Here is a 15,920-nt window from a genome sequence, read left to right on the forward strand (position 1 = left end):
TCGCTTAGGCTTTTATATATATATAGATGAGTTTGATTACTTTAGATACCTCATTTGTCCCTCTGTGACTAGCTTATTTCACCTAGCATAATGCTTTTAAGGTTCATGCATGTTGTAGCCTATGATAGGATTTTTTTCTTTCTTAAGGATGAATAATATTCCATTGTATGTATGTATCATATTTTTCTTTATTCATCTGTCAATGGATATTTAGGTTGTTTCACTCTCTTACCTATTGTGAATAATGCTGCAATAAACATGGGAGTGCAGAGATCTCTTTGATATTCTATTTTCAATTCTTCTGGATAAATACCCAGAAGAAGGATTACCAGATCATATATATGATAGTTCTATTTTTACTTTTTTTAAAAAAATATATTTTTTATTGATTTCCGAGATGAAGGGAGAGAGAGGGGGAGAGACAGAAACAACAATGTGAGACAATCATTAATTGGCTGCCTCTGGCTTGCCCCTTATTGGGGATTGAGCCTGCAACCCGGGCATGTGCCTTGACTGGGAATTGAATCCGGGTCCTCTTGGTCTATGGGACAGTGCTCAATCCACTGAGCCACCACAGCCAGGCTATTTTTACTTTTTTGAGGAACTTGCATACTGTTTTCCATGTGGCTACACCATTATTTTTTCACCAATAGTGCACAAGGATTGCAGTTCTTCACTTCCTCTCCAACACTTAAAAAAAAATGGCAATACTAACAGATGTGATGATATACCTCATTATGGTTTTGATTTGTATATCTCTGATGGTTAGTGATACTAAGAATCTTTACATATACCTGTTAGCCATTTGTATGTCTTCTTTGGAGAAATGTTTCAAGTTCTTTTCCCATTTTTAAAATTAGGTTATTTGTGTTTTTGCTATGAGTTATAGGAGTTCCTTTTATTTTTTCGATATTAAGCCCTTGTCAGATATACGCCTTACAAATATTTTCTCCCATTTCATAGATTGGCTTTTGACTCTTGATTATTTCCTTTGCTGTACATAAACTTTTTAATTTGATGTAGTCTCACTTGTTTATTTTTGTTTTTGTTCCTGTTGGTGTGATAGCCAAGAAATCGTTGCCAATACCAATGTTATGAAGTTTCTTCCCATGTGTCCTTCTAGGAGTTTTATAGTTAAAGTGTTTCCTTTAAATCTTTAATCCGTTTTAGTTGATTTTTGTGTATGTTATAAGATAAATGTCTAGTTTCATTTTTTTGCATGTGGATATTCAGCTTTCCTAATATCATTTGTTGAAGAGACTATTCTTTTCCTATTGTGTAGTTTTGGCACCCTGTCAAAGATCATTTGGCCATATATACATGGTTTATTTCTGGGTTGTCTATTCTGTTCCACTGGTCTATATGCTTATCTTCTGAAAAATTTGATGTAAGTTATTTATTCTCATGTAGAAAAATACACATATGCACATATGCTGATTTTTTCATATAGTTCACAATGTTAATCATGTATTTGAAGCAGAGGATGGACCGAGACCCACCCCTGTGCCCACCACAGCCTTGCGGTCGGTCCACTGTTTCTTTCAAGGTTCATGAATTTGTGCACTGGGCCCTTAGTGAATGTATAAATACATGAAACAAATTGATGGTTCTCTCTCTAAAAATCAATCAATAAATAAAATTTTTAAAAAGGACCCAGAGGTATTCCTGCCAGGCCCCTTCCGCTGCGGCCCCTGGTTCCCTGTCTGCCGGCAGCTCCGCTCCCGCCTCTGCTCCCATGTGCTGATGGCACCGGCCCCGCTCTTACCCACTGATGGCGAGGAGTGATTGGGGCCGGTGCCAGCAGCAGGTGCGAGCAGGGCCGGTGCTGTCAGCGGGTGTGAGCGATGGCTGCTGCCCCAATCGCCCCTCAGGAGCAGGGGAGGTGGAAAAGTCCTCAGGGGTGATTGGGGCCGGCAGCCGCCACTTGCACCTGCTGATGGCACTGAGCAATTGGGACCTGCACCAGGCCCTGGCAGTGGGTGTGAGCGCCTGGTGAGACCACGGTGCGTGGGAAAAAAGAATTTTCAATAACCACCAGAGGCTTGCCCCGATGACAGCGACTGGTACACTGCCTTGGTCTGGCGCCCCCACTCACCTGCTCCACCATCCTGCTGTGGTCGATGCCCGCCATGTTCCGCACACGCCCCCTGGTAGTCAGCACACGTCATAGCAACCGGTTTGGTTGTTCAGTTGTTCTGCCGTTTGGTCTATTTGCATATTAGGATTTTATATATATAGATTGGTTGCTTCTTACATGTGCCCTGTCCTTGGATCAAACCTGTAACTTTGGCATATTGGGATGATGCTCAAACCAACTGAGCCATACTGGCCAGGGTTATTTTTGAATTTTTATAAGAGTTTATTTGAGCCAAACTGACACATATTCTGGGGAGCACGATCTCAAATACTTTCATAAAATTTTAATGAAAGATAATTCCTAAGTATTACTATGAACTCCATATAATGAAGGGGTTTTCCTTTTGTGACTTTTTGAACACTTTCCCAGCTTGTTAATTTATGGTGGCTACTTTCTTTGAAGGAACAGTTCCTTTTTTTAAAAAATATATTTTTATTGATTTCAGAGAGAAAGGGAGAGGGAGAAAAACATCAATGATGAGAGAGAATAATTGATATGCTGCCTCCTGTAAGCTCCCTACTGGGAATTGAGCCCACAACCCGGGCATGTGCCCTTGACCAGAATCAAACCTGGGACCCTTCAGTCCGCAAGCTGATGCTCTATCCACTGAGCCAAACCAGCTAGGGCGAAGGAATAGTTCTTAATAACATGGTGCAACAAAGATCACAAAAAGCCAAAATGTTTGTTTTAATTCTTTCATAATATGAAGGATTATCGTTCACAGTGTTGGTTAGTATATAGCATTTTAAAAGTCTTTTAAATAATTAAAGTATGCATTACTAAGAATTCCTTTCCCCCCTGATGTTTTCATTTCCTTAGTAGTCAACAAGATGCTACATCAGTAACAACTGGGGCTTCAGAATCAATCACTTCAGATTTGCATTCATCAGAAGTTGGAATTAGAGTCTTATGTGAGGTGAATAATGCTGAGAGTAGTTGTACAGAAGGAAGAAATGTTGAACTAAAAAATACATCACTGTAAGTATTTTACATGGTAGGACTTAAAAATTTATTTTCAAACTTTTGATAATTTCTTATCATTTAACAAATGATAATGTTGCTTCCTTTAGGGATGAGGAGGGAACTATAGACCATTTAATATGTCTGTGGTCTGAGTGTGTATATTTCATTACCGAAAGAGCCTCTTTCATATAAGATGTCTTATAGTAATACGAATTTTAACAAAGTAGTAACTTAAGAAATTCTAAAAATAATTTAGAAGCTTAACTATTTGCTGAGATTTTACTTTTACTTGGTTTGAGTTAATATTCATGCCTGTGGGCAAAGTAGTGGATTTTGATATTTATGACTTTGAAGAGATTATCATGTTTTTTAGTATATAGATACTGGTTAAGTTGGTATCTTCACTAAAAATGAAACAAAAGCACCACAGAATTTCCCTTTGAAGAGATATGTCAAAAATTCAGACTTTTTGTCTCCCTCATAACTTCTCATATGGTCTTAAAAGCTATTCAGTTTATAAATTATTTATATTCAGTAAAGCAAAGCCATATTGAGAACCAATCTTATTTTTTAAAATAAAAATTGAAATTAGTCTTTGGTATGGATAATATATTCTTATGGTTTAGCTGTCTAAAAGTGTAAAAAGGTATTGAGTGAAATATTCTTCCTACCATATCCTTATTCACTCTAACCAGTACCAGTTTTATTTTTTCAGAAAATTTTAAAAAAGTATATTAAAGCTAATACAAATAGCCCCGCCCATTGTTTGCTTAGTGTTTAGAGCAGCCGTGGGCAAACTGCCGGATCCGGCCCGTTTGAAATGAATAAAACTAAAAAAAAAAAAAGACCGTACCCTTTTATGTAATGATGTTTACTTTGAATTTATATTAGTTCACACAAACACTCCATCCATGCTTTTGTTCCGGCCCCTCCGGTCCAGTTTAAGAACCCATTGTGGCCCTTGAGTCAAAAAGTTTGCCCACCCCTGGTTTAGAGCGTGGGCCTACACACCAGAGGATTTTAGGTTCAATTCTTTGTCAAGGGCATATACCTGGGGTGCAGGTTCCATCTCCAGCCCTGGTTAGGGCACATGCCAGAGGAAACTAATCGATGTATTTCTCTCACATCTATATTTTTCTCTCTCTTTCTTCTCTCTACCTCCCTTCCATTCTCTCTAAAAATCAGTGGAAAAAATGTTCTTGGGTGGGGATTAACAACAAGAACAAAAAGCTAATACAAACATATTTTTTTAACTCTTTAAAAACCTAGTGGTGTACATACCTTTTGCATTTTTTTCTTACATCTACATACCTTTACATAAAGACCTTTATTATTTTTATAGCTGCATAGTGTTCTTGTATGGAAAAATCACATTTTATATTATCAGTTCCCTATTGATGGCTATATAGGTTGTTTTTTTCTTTTACAAATAATGCTTATAATCTTACTGTACATTTCCACTCATTCATCTTTATGCAAGTGTATTTGTAGGGTAAGTTCCTGAAAATGGAAATGCTTGCTTCATGGATATATATGTGTGTACACTTAGGATTTTGATAAGATAGTGTCAAAATGCTAGTCATAGGAATTATACTAGTTTACATTCTCACCAACAATGTAAGAGAGCACCTCTCTTTCTTAGCAACTAATAACGTTGTTATCAAGCTGGGATTTTTGGTGGTCTTGATAGATTATAAAATAACACCTCAGTACAATATTTCCACCTCATTCCTTTTTTGGGGGAAGGGATATGTAATTCTTTTATTTATTTTTTTCAGCTTTTTATTTAAATATTTTCTAACCTAAATGAAAGTCAAAGGAATAGAATAGTGAATATCTATATATAATTCCAGGTAGGTTTTCAGAATTTTTTTTTTAAGATTGATTTTTAGAGAGAGAGAAAGAGAGAGGGAGAGAGAAAAACATCGATGTGAGTGCAAAACATTGATTGGCTGCCTCCTGCATGCCCCTACCGGGGATTGAGCCCGAAACCTGGGTATGTGCCCTGACTGGGAATCAAACTGGCAACCTTTTGGTGCATGGTACAACACCCAACCAACTGAGCCACACTGGCCAGAGCAAATTTTCTGATTTTTAATGTCTTGTCACATTTGTGCTCACTCATGTTGTTTCTTTTTTTTTTTTTTTTTTTAAATATATTTTATTGATTTTTCACAGAGAGGAAGGGAGAGAGATAGAAAGTTAGAAACATCGATGAGAGAGAAACATCGATCAGCTGCCTCCCGCACATCTCCCACTGGGGATGTGCCCGCAACCCAGGTACATGCCCTTGACCGAATCGAACCTGGGACCCTCCAGTCCGCAGGCCGACGCTCTATCCACTGAGCCAAACCGGTTTCGGCACTCATGTTGTTTCTTTACTTTAAAATATATATATATATATATATATATATATATATATATATATATATATATATATATATTTATTGATTGATTTCAGAGAGGAAGGGAGAGGGGGAGAGAGATAGAAACATCAATGATGAGAGAGAATCATTGATCATCAGCCTCCTGCATGCCCCACATGGGGTTGAACTCGCAACCCGGGCCTGTAGCCTGACCGGGAATCAAACCATGACCTCCTGGTTCCTAGGTCAATGCTCAACTACTGAGCCATGCCAGCCGGGCTAATATTTATTCTTAAGAATACATTATTTTGTATTTCATCTTATCCTCACACTTTTGAAATACTGCCCTTTTTAAATATTAAAATCATCTTTATTTTGGAGTCATCTCAGTTTTCTTTTGTGTTTCATTTATCTGTTTCTTCATATATCAGTTCCACAGTGTTTTAATTATTGATGCTGAATACTGTGTTTTTAACATCTGATGGAACAAGTTATTGCCTCATTGCTGTTTTTCAGTTTTCTTTGCTACACTTATTGTAATATGCTTAAAGGAGTTTTTTTCTGACTCTGAGTGAATTTTTAAGAATTTCATTTAATATGCCTGAATGAAAGTGCATAATGATATTTTTGTAGGGAAACTGATCAAGCAGAAAATGTTAAACCTATGGTAAGAGGACGATTCCAGAGACCTAAACCCAATTTATCAAGGGCTGTTGGGAAGAAACCAATTCTTTCACAAGGTAAAACAGATGCCAAGAGCAAGAATTTACATCCAGAAGCTTCAGTTGAAAAGGTATGGAGCAAGAGACTTTATAGATATTAAAATTATAAAAATTTTTTCCTAAATAGTTGGAGATAAAAATGTTTAGTTGTAATTAAAAAATAATGTTAGTGATACTAACACAAAGATACAAGAACTTACACATTAATATTAAATGTTTTACTAGTGTCTTGATTATGCATTTTCTTCAGAACAACTTCCCCATTAATATTAAATTTGTCTTAGCCAGGCCAGTGTGGCTTAGTGGTTGAGCATCAACTTATGAATCAGGAGGTTGTGGTTCGATTCCCTGTCAGGGCACATGCCTGTTTGCAGGCGCGATCTCCGGTGGGGAGCATATAGGGGGGGCTGGCCGATCAATGATTCTCTCTCATCATTGATGTTTCTATCTCTCTCTCCCACTACCTTCCTCTCTAAAGTCAATTTAAAAAAATATTAAATTTGTCTTACTAGGCTCCTGCTTTATTTTATTTTAAAAATATATGTTTTTATTGATTTTTAGAGAGAGCAATGGAGAGAGAGAGGAATGGAGAGGGAGAGAGAGAAACATCGATATGAGAGAGGAACACCGATTGGTTGCCTCCTGCATGCAACCTCTCTAGGGATGGAGCCCATAACCTGGGCATGTGCCTTGACCAGGAATGGAACTGGCGACCTTTTGGTATGTGGGACGATGCTCAACCAACTGAGCCATATCGACCAGGGCTTATGCATATTTTTTTTAGAACTAAGACAAATTTCAAACATCCTCAATAATGACATATCTGACTTTTCCTATATGAAATTATTATTCAAAATATTTTTTAAACCATAAAATTTTATCTGCAACCTTTTCATCTAAACACAGATACATTGCTCTGTTTATCCTTTATAAACGTAAACTTTCTTTTTATGAATGTAAACATTTCTATAGTTTTTTTTATAGTTTTTAATCATAAAATTTTGTTTTTGTTTAATATCCATTGATGTTTTAGAGAGAGTGGAAGGTAGGGAGGAGAGAGGGAGAGGGAGAGAGAGAGAAAGAGCAAAACATTTATGTTAGAGAAACATATCAGTTGGTTGCCTCCTGCACTTGCTCTGACCCAAGGACAAACCTATAGCCCAGGTACATGTCCTTGAATAGGAATCGAATCTTCAACCCTTTGGTGTGGGCTGGTGCTCTAACCACTTAAGTCACACCAGCCAGGGCAATCATAACATAAAATTTAAAACTTCTTGCTCTAAATTTATTCATTTTAGTTCTTGGGATTAAGTGATCTTTTTAATTAAGGTTAATTTATCAATTTACTAACCGTTTCCCTAATGGTGGATATTTGGGTTATTTCCATTTTTTAAACTCTTGAAATAAAAGCAAACAATTTTTTCAATAGGGCTTTCTTAAGGTAAGACAAAGGATAAAGTTTCAGGTGTGGTGAGAGTAATGGGTCAAATATTTTTAATATTTTTATAGGTCTTGTGCATTGTCAGACTGACATTCAAAAACATGACTCTATTTACATTGCTACAAGCACCAAATGAATGTTCCTGTTTCCTTATATTCATGCTAGCATTATATTGTTTTAAATTTTTTATTTTTGGTAAAATACTTTTTAAAATGGTAGTCTACATTTTTTCCTATTATGTGAAATAGCTTTTTTTCATACTTTTTATAATTTAGTTTTATTATAATTATATAAGGTATTTTTAACTTCTAGAAAATTAGGGAAATATACACTCATGTAAAAATTAAAACCTTCCTGGCCGGTGTGCCTCAGATGATTGGAGCCTCTCAATCAGTGTTCTCTCTCCCTCCCTCCTTCTCTCTAAAAATCAATGAAAACAATCCTTGGGTGAGGATTAGAAAAAAATGAAAACAAAAACTACTTGTAATTTCATTATTCAGATGCAACCAACATTTTAATTCTTTCAACCTTTCTTAATTACAAAATTGAGTAGTAGTAGTAGTAGCAATTCAGTTTTGTATCCTTTGGTATTTAACTTCTATAAATATTTTTCCATATCGTTAAACATCTTTTGAAAACATGGTTTTTTAATTTAGTAACTTCATAATATTCTATCAGTGGATGTGAACTGAGTTTATTTAACCATTCACTCATTGTTGAATATTTTGTCTATTTACAGCAGGGATGGGGAATCTTTTTTCTGCAAAGGGCCATTTGGATATTTATAACATCATTCACGGGCCACACAAAATTAAATTAGCCTGCTATATTTGGTCACACATTTAATTAACTCACCCCTAATGCCTTGGCAGGGCTAGACCAAATGATTTTGTGGACCTTATATGGCCCATGGGCCAGACTTTCCCCAACCCTGATTTAACAGTGTTTGCTATTTTGTATAATATTCCAGTGAACATCTTTGTACTTAAATTTTAGTCTAAATATTTTAGAATAGAGTCTTAGCAATCATATTACTGGGTCAGAAAGGATGAATATTTTTAAGGTTCTTGATTTATATTGACAAAAGGCTTTCCAGAAAGGATATACTGATTTGTGATTTGTCAGTAATGTATAAGGTTATACAAGATTGGGCAAAAGTAGGTTTATGGTTGTGAATATGTGAAACACAATTTTATTCTTGTATTTTTTATTAATTATTGTATTATTTTCCATATGAACAACTGTAAATCTACTTTTGCCTCACCTGTTATTTTTTCTAATACTTTCATCTGTATGTATGACTTTAAAAACTCTTCTGATTAGAAGTACAAAAGAATTTTTTTCTTTAAATTTCCTTTTACTTATTGCAAAGTTTCAATTTTTTATGTTAAGTAGATTAAATGTAAAACATTGAATTCATAGACTCACGTGGAAAAGGATAAAATGAATTCATTTGACATTTCTGGAATGGAGAATACAGCGAGAGAGAACTCAGAAGCTGATACTGTATCTAAGTAAGTATTTAGGAAGTAGAATACAAATAGTAACACTTAGGAATGATTGTACTAACTTTTCTACTTGATACTGTCTAAAGTTTATTTTCAGTTATGCACTTTAAGTCCATTTTTAACTATTGGAGTTGTTGAAACATTTAAATAATGCTCGTTATGCTTAATGTTGGCATAGGCAAAGTAGGTTTACAGTGTGAGTATGCAGTTTATTTTTGTATTATCTATACTAATAATCTATACTAATAAAAGGGAAATATGCAAATTAATCATCATTCTGCAACAAGGATGGCGGCGCCCATAGCCTCAAAGGTGGCGGCGCTGAGTCGGCGGGATGCTTGGCTTCCTTCGGGTGGGATGCTTAGCTTCCTTCATCGCTCCAGCGATGAAGGAAGCCAAGCCTCCCATAAGCCCCAGCCAGCCGCCAAGGGCCAGCCTCTGGGCGGCGGCCACGGAGCCAGCCGGAGCAGGCGGGAGGCGACTCTGGCCCGGAGCAAAGGCGTAAGACGGCGGCCAGAGTGAAGGCCTGGGTCCTGGGTTCTGGAAGGAAGCCGGTGCCGGCAGCCAGGGAAAGGAAGGCCTATTCTTTTTTTTTTCTCTCTTTTTTTAATATATATATTGATTTTTTACAGAGAGGAAGGGATAGGGATAGAGACTTAGAATCATCGATGAGAGAGAAACAACGATCAGCTGCCTCCTGCACGCCCCCTACTGGGGATGTGCCCACAACCCAGGTACATGTCCTTGACCGGGAATCGAACCCGGGACCCTTCAGTCCGTAGGCTGACGCTCTATCCACTGAGTAAAACTGGCTAGGGCAGAAGGCCTATTGCACGAATCTTCGTGCATTGGGCCTCTAGTTATAATCATAACTTGCATGTCTTTTTCCTTACAAGCAACTGTGAACCTACTTTTGTCCACCCCGTGTTGTAGAAATAAATTATTATATGGATCCATTGAGTTAGCAATTACATTTCTCCCTCAACTTATTAACAAGCTTATTAACAAAGTCTTGTTATATAAGTTAATGGGTAAGATAATGTGTTTCTGGATAATTTTACTTATAACAAGGGGTTTCAAAAGGGAATATTTAATTTATAATGGAGATCTAGAATAGACATTGCTCCAGTATGAATCTGAACCAGTGGATTTTGGACTGTATATTTATGCCATAATCTGTTTCCAGTGCCCTGGTAATGTACACTATACAATATTATCCTTAGTGGGGAATTGTAGTACATGCTTATCAGGTGTAAATTTTCTAATTTTGTGATGCAAACTTGATTTTAAAATGCTTTTTATAGTCAGGTTTCCAGAATTATGTCTTGGGTTCCAAAGATTCAAAGTGTAGATGTATGAATATCTTTGAAGGATGTTCTTGAGGATACTTGTGAATTATTTTATATTACAAGTTATTTGTACCTGAGAGAAGGGAATACTAAAAACAAGCAAGTATGTGACTTCAGAATAACTATTGATTTGATTCCTTTGTAATTGTTTTAGTTTGAGTGAAAAAATGAATCTGCAGGAAGATAATCAACCAAAGGCTTTCAGACCTGCACGACTGAGGGCCCGATTACAAAGGCCAAAGCCAAATGTAGTTAAAGCTGCCGAAAGAAAAGAAATCCTTGCATCACAAGAAGAAATTGGGGCCAATGTAGAAAAGAATGAAAATGAATCCTGTGTTGATATAAATGTAAGTATTCTGATTCTTCCCAGTGTTTTTGTTAAATATATAGCCTCCTTTCACCTTCTTTTTATATACTTTCATTGATTTCAAAGAGGAAGGGAGAGGGAGATAGAAATATCAAAAATGAGAGAGAATCATTAATTGGCTGCCTCCTGCATGCCCCATACTGGGGATCGAGCCGACAATCCGGGAATGTGCCCTGATGGGGAATTGAACCAAGCCTTCATGGTTCTTAGGTCAACCCTCAACCACTGAGCCATGCTGGCTGGGCCTCACCCGCTTTTTAAACAGTATTGTTATACCATTGTATACATTGTTCATTAAATAGAAGTCCAAAATCTCATAGGCAGCCACTTTGCTATTGTAAAGCCATGTAACTCAGCTTTCTGGATTTTGGGCATTTATATGATGGATCATCGACTTTCATCTTACCTCCTATTTGGACTTGCTTTTCCCCATTACTCTGCAGATTTTGAATTACACTTCCTTTTGAAAATATGGCTCGATATGTGAATTTTTTTTTTTTTAAATATATTTTATTGATTTTTCACAGAGAGGAAGGGAGAGAGACAGAGAGTTAGAAACATCGATGAGAGAGAAACATCGATCAGCTGCCTCCTGCACACCTACCACTGGGGATATGCCCGCAACCCAGGCACATGCCCTTGACCGGAACCGAACCTGGGACCTTTCAGTCCGCAGGCCGACGCTCTATCCACTGAGCCAAACCGGTTTCGGCTCGATATGTGAATTTTAACGCTGCCAGAAAGAAAATGTTAAAATCTTCCTACTAAAATATAATTCTAAGAACAAAGATTATGGATTTTAGTATATTTACATAATAACTAGTCTTTGGGATAAGGGTAACAGTTGGCATAATTTCCAAGGTCTGTAATGTGATTATAATTATAAGATAGATTCAGAGAGATAGACCCCAGGGTATAATTCTTACAGATGAGACTAATGCAGTTACTTGCTTTCTGATTGGGAGGAAACAAGGGCCTTTGAGATGAGGTAAAAGCTGTGGCTTAGGAAATTTTCTAACATATCTAAAGAAAAAACAACATCTTTGGACTATTATTTTATGGTTTTGAAATGTTACTGTTTTCTTTGTACTCAAATTAGATATTATAAATGATTGTTTCATTTTGAAAACTAAAACTTTTTAAAAAATTGTGTTTGTTATCAAGACTCCTCAACAAACAGAAGATCAGTCATGTGACATCACCTCACAATCTGAAAAAAAAGATACGTCTTTTCAAAATGTGCAACCAGATGAGCCCAAGTCTCTTAATGAATGTCCAAGGTAAGCATCATCTTATTATATAATTTCAAAATTTTGTATAAAGTTTTAGAAATTGTTAATTTTTAAAAACAAACAAATCAGACTTGATTTTTTTTGTATATCAAATTACATAATATCTATAATATTAAAAATGTATGCTAATTAGACCAGACAGCCAAATGACCTTCCAGACGTCATTCCAGACGTCCTTCCAGACGAAGCTGCAGTGGTGGGGGCCGAGGCAGAGGTGGTTAGGAGCGGTTAGAGGCAGGCAGGTGAGCAGTTAGGGGCAATCAGGCAGGCAGGTGAGTGTTTAGGGGCAATCAGACAGGCAGGAGAGTGGTTAGGGGCGATGAGGCAGGCAGGCAGAGTGGTTAGGGGCAATCAGGCAAGCAGACTGGTGAGCGGTTAAGAGCCAGTGGTCCTGGATTGCGAGAGGGATGTTGGACTGCTGGTTTAGGCTAGATCGGTTTGGCCTGTGGGATTGAGCCAAACTGGCAGTGGAACATTCCCCGAGGGGCCAGGATTGCAAGAGGGTGCTGGCCTGGCTGAGGTCCCGGGGCCTCTAGTTTAGAAATATGACTTCATTTTTCTTTTCTTTTTTAAAATATGTTTTTATTGATTTCAGAGAGGAAGGGAGAAGGAGAGAGAGAGATAGAAACATCAGTGATGACAGAGAACCATTGATCGATCGGCTGCCTCCTGCACACTCCCCACTGGGGATAGAGCCCACAACCCGGGCATGTGCCCTTGACCGGAATTGAACCCGGGACCCTTCAGTCCACAAGCCGACACTCTTTCCACTGAGCAAAACCAGCTAGAGCTGTAACTTCATTTTTCAAGGCAATTTATGTCATAGCCTTCATGTCAATTTGTCAGTTTTGGGTGATTTGAAAAGAGCTACTCATTATAAATCAGACCTTGAGTTCACATGGATAGGATTCCCATTTAACATGCATGTTATATCGTATGTCTTTGTCCAAATGTGATAACGTTTCTTATTTTTTAAATATTTTTGATTCTTTGCGATTAGATTGATCCCATATTGCCTTAAGGTTTACATAAATTTTATGTAAAACATATGTAAAAACCCATACTTCTTACAGCCAAAGCTCTTTTATATTTGTTATTTCCCCTCTGGAGGGCACCAAGCCAGATTGATGAAATTATTAATATTCTTTAATTTCTTTTTCCTTTTGGGAATATTTAATGTGCAAAAAGAAGTGAGCATAGACTAATGGACTCCCATGTATACTTACTGTCTAGTTTCAACAATTATTAATGTTTTTCCAATCTTTCCATTTAAATTCTGGCCTATTTTATACTTTCTTTATAGCAGTATTAGCCTGTTTACTATCTAACCTCAGAGTGAATGCTCGGTTTCCTGAACTATTTTAAAGATCTTTATTTGAAAAATTCCTTTATTCTTCACTTCTTCCTTCCCCTATTCTTTTGCTTCCTATTTCCCTATACTGCTTTTCCCCACCCCCAAGCTATTTTACTATTCTGCTACAGAATCTCTGGGTAGAATTCTGTACAACAACATTATTTGGTACATATCTCTGATATAGATATCTGGTATCTGACAGTTTGGATTTTTTGTTTATATTTTTTTTCTGTTTAAACCATATTTCATTAAAAAAAAATCCTCACTATAGAGGACATACTTTTATTGATTTTTAGAGAGAGAGGAAGGGAGAGAAAGAGAGAGGGAGAGAGAGTGAGCATATCATCGATGTGAGAATGAAACATTGATTGGTTGCCTTCCACATGTGGCCCTACTGGGGATTGAACTCACAACCTGGGTTCGTGCCCTGGCTGGGAATCGAAATTGTAACCTCTTGTATTAGATGATGCTCTAACCAGCTGAGCCACACCTGCCAGGGCTAAACCAAACTCCATTTAATAGTTCATCTTGGCTTGATAGAAAGTTAAGTTTTTCTCTTAGTGGTCTTTGGGTTTTAGAACTCTGGTAGATATGTTTATAACTAACTAGAGGTCTGGTGCATGAAATTTGAATTGGTAGGGTCCTTAGGCCTGGCTGGTGATCAGGGTTGATCTGTGGGGCAACAGGCGGGGCGATCGTGGGGGCCCCCGCTGGCACCTGCCTTGACTGGCCTGGGTCCTGCGGGCTGCGGGCAGCTCCTGCATTGAGCGTCTGCTCCCTGGAGGTCAGTGCTTGTCATAGAGACCGGTCGTTCTTCTGGTCATTCCATTGTTTGGTCAATTTGCATATTAGGCTTTTACTATATAGGATATCCAGTCTGATCTCAACAACTATTTCTTTTCAAGGCAGTGTCCTTTTTGTTTTATCATGTGGTCTTTCTGGTCTTTGAATCTCCAACATTCTTAAAAACAATTCTAAGATTCTATGTTTTATTAAACCATATGTCTCTTTGTATCTAATAGGCAGTTCTTCTCCCTCCCAAATACTTTGAATTGTCAAGGTGCTATGTAAGAGAAAGAGAAAATAAAGAAAGAGACTCTGAGATGAAGAATGCATTAAAAATTCTTCTTGATTATATAAATTAGCAAATATATCTAAAACATTTCTCTAGGCTAGTTTGGCATCCTGTGTACTCATATGATTATTTTATGGAGGTTTATAAATATTTTGTTGATTCTTAAACTGTATTTAGAAAAACACATGTGGACCATGGAGTAGATTTGTAATTTTGTGCACATTCTTCTCCTGTCTTCTCCAGTGATGATCCTCTTTTTTCTTTGCCTTTTTCTTTAAATTTTGTGATCTTGGAGAGTTGTGGATCCATTATATGTTTTAAGTTGAGGAATAATTGAGTACAACTTCATATATGATTACTAATCTCGGGTACTGATCTTCAGTTAGCTGTGCAGGTGATAATGAACTCTATAAGAGGAGATCTGCCTCATTCACCATTGTATTCCCAGTTCCTAGCACATGCCCTCCTGGCATGTAGTAGGTGCTCAGAACTATTTGTTGATTAGTTGTTCATGAACTCCAAGTAATGTGGTACTGATTATTTATCCATAAAAGTAAAGTTTATTGTCCTAACCGGTTTGGCTCAGTGGATAGAGCATCGGCCTGTGGACTGAAGGGTCCCAGGTTCGATTCCGGCTAAGGGCATGTACCTTGGTTGTGGGCACATCCTCAGTGGGAGGTGTGCAGGAGGCAGCTGATCAATGTTTCTCTCTCATCGATGTTTCTAACTCTCTATCCCTCTCCTTTCCTCTCTGTGAAAAATCAATAAAAAATATATTTAAAAAAAGTAAAGTTTATCAAAGACCTTTGATTACTCAGAGACTATTTAAGCACATGGAATATAATCGTAACATTGTGTATTTGTATCTTAAAATTTGAATTGATATTAAAGTAATGATATTATTAATAAATCTTTTGCTTAAAGCATTTACATGTTTTAAGAATATGTTAGTGTTTAAAATATGACTTTATAATGATACTAGAAGCCCAGTGCATGAATTCATGCATGGGTGGAGTTTCCAGAGGTAGGGTAGGGGGCTGGGATGTGATCAGCCCTCTGGGCGGGTGGTGGAACACCCTTGCTGGCCCAGGATCTGGATCCGTCCCGCTGACATTCGCTCCTGTTGTCGGGAACCACCTGGCGTTTTATATGGTTTCTTCCTTATGGAGTGTTTATGGAGGAAAAGCAGCCATTGTGCCCGAGGCCGACTTCCAGGAGGCCAGCAGTGCTGTTGGGATTGTGCTGGCGGTGCTGGTCTGTCGGTTCCTGTACTGTTCTCTGGAGATTGGATCTGCAGAACTACTGAGGGAGTGAGTGGCTGCCGCCTGGCTGGTGTGCCTGCCACA

At 37.6% G+C, this 15,920-nt stretch overlaps 1 protein-coding gene across 9 annotated transcripts in view; it reads left to right on the top strand.

Annotated features, from left to right (window-relative positions):
* Positions 1-15,920, top strand: part of BDP1 (B double prime 1, subunit of RNA polymerase III transcription initiation factor IIIB) — a 91,606-nt gene that overhangs the window by 31,834 nt on the left and 43,852 nt on the right. For all 9 annotated transcript variants that reach the window (XR_004967821.1, XM_036310995.1, XM_036310999.1 and 6 more), the window contains exons 12-16: positions 2,957-3,115; positions 6,100-6,259; positions 9,052-9,143; positions 10,641-10,833; positions 12,018-12,133. Coding sequence is in view for 8 of the 9 variants with exons in the window: in XM_036310995.1 (XP_036166888.1) it covers positions 2,957-3,115; positions 6,100-6,259; positions 9,052-9,143; positions 10,641-10,833; positions 12,018-12,133 (720 nt within the window). In the remaining variant the exon portion in view is untranslated. The remainder of the gene's footprint in view (positions 1-2,956; positions 3,116-6,099; positions 6,260-9,051; positions 9,144-10,640; positions 10,834-12,017; positions 12,134-15,920) is intronic.

The sequence above is a fragment of the Myotis myotis genome, unplaced genomic scaffold, assembly GCF_014108235.1.
Source record: "Myotis myotis isolate mMyoMyo1 unplaced genomic scaffold, mMyoMyo1.p scaffold_m19_p_5, whole genome shotgun sequence".
NCBI classification, from domain to species: domain Eukaryota; kingdom Metazoa; phylum Chordata; class Mammalia; order Chiroptera; family Vespertilionidae; genus Myotis; species Myotis myotis.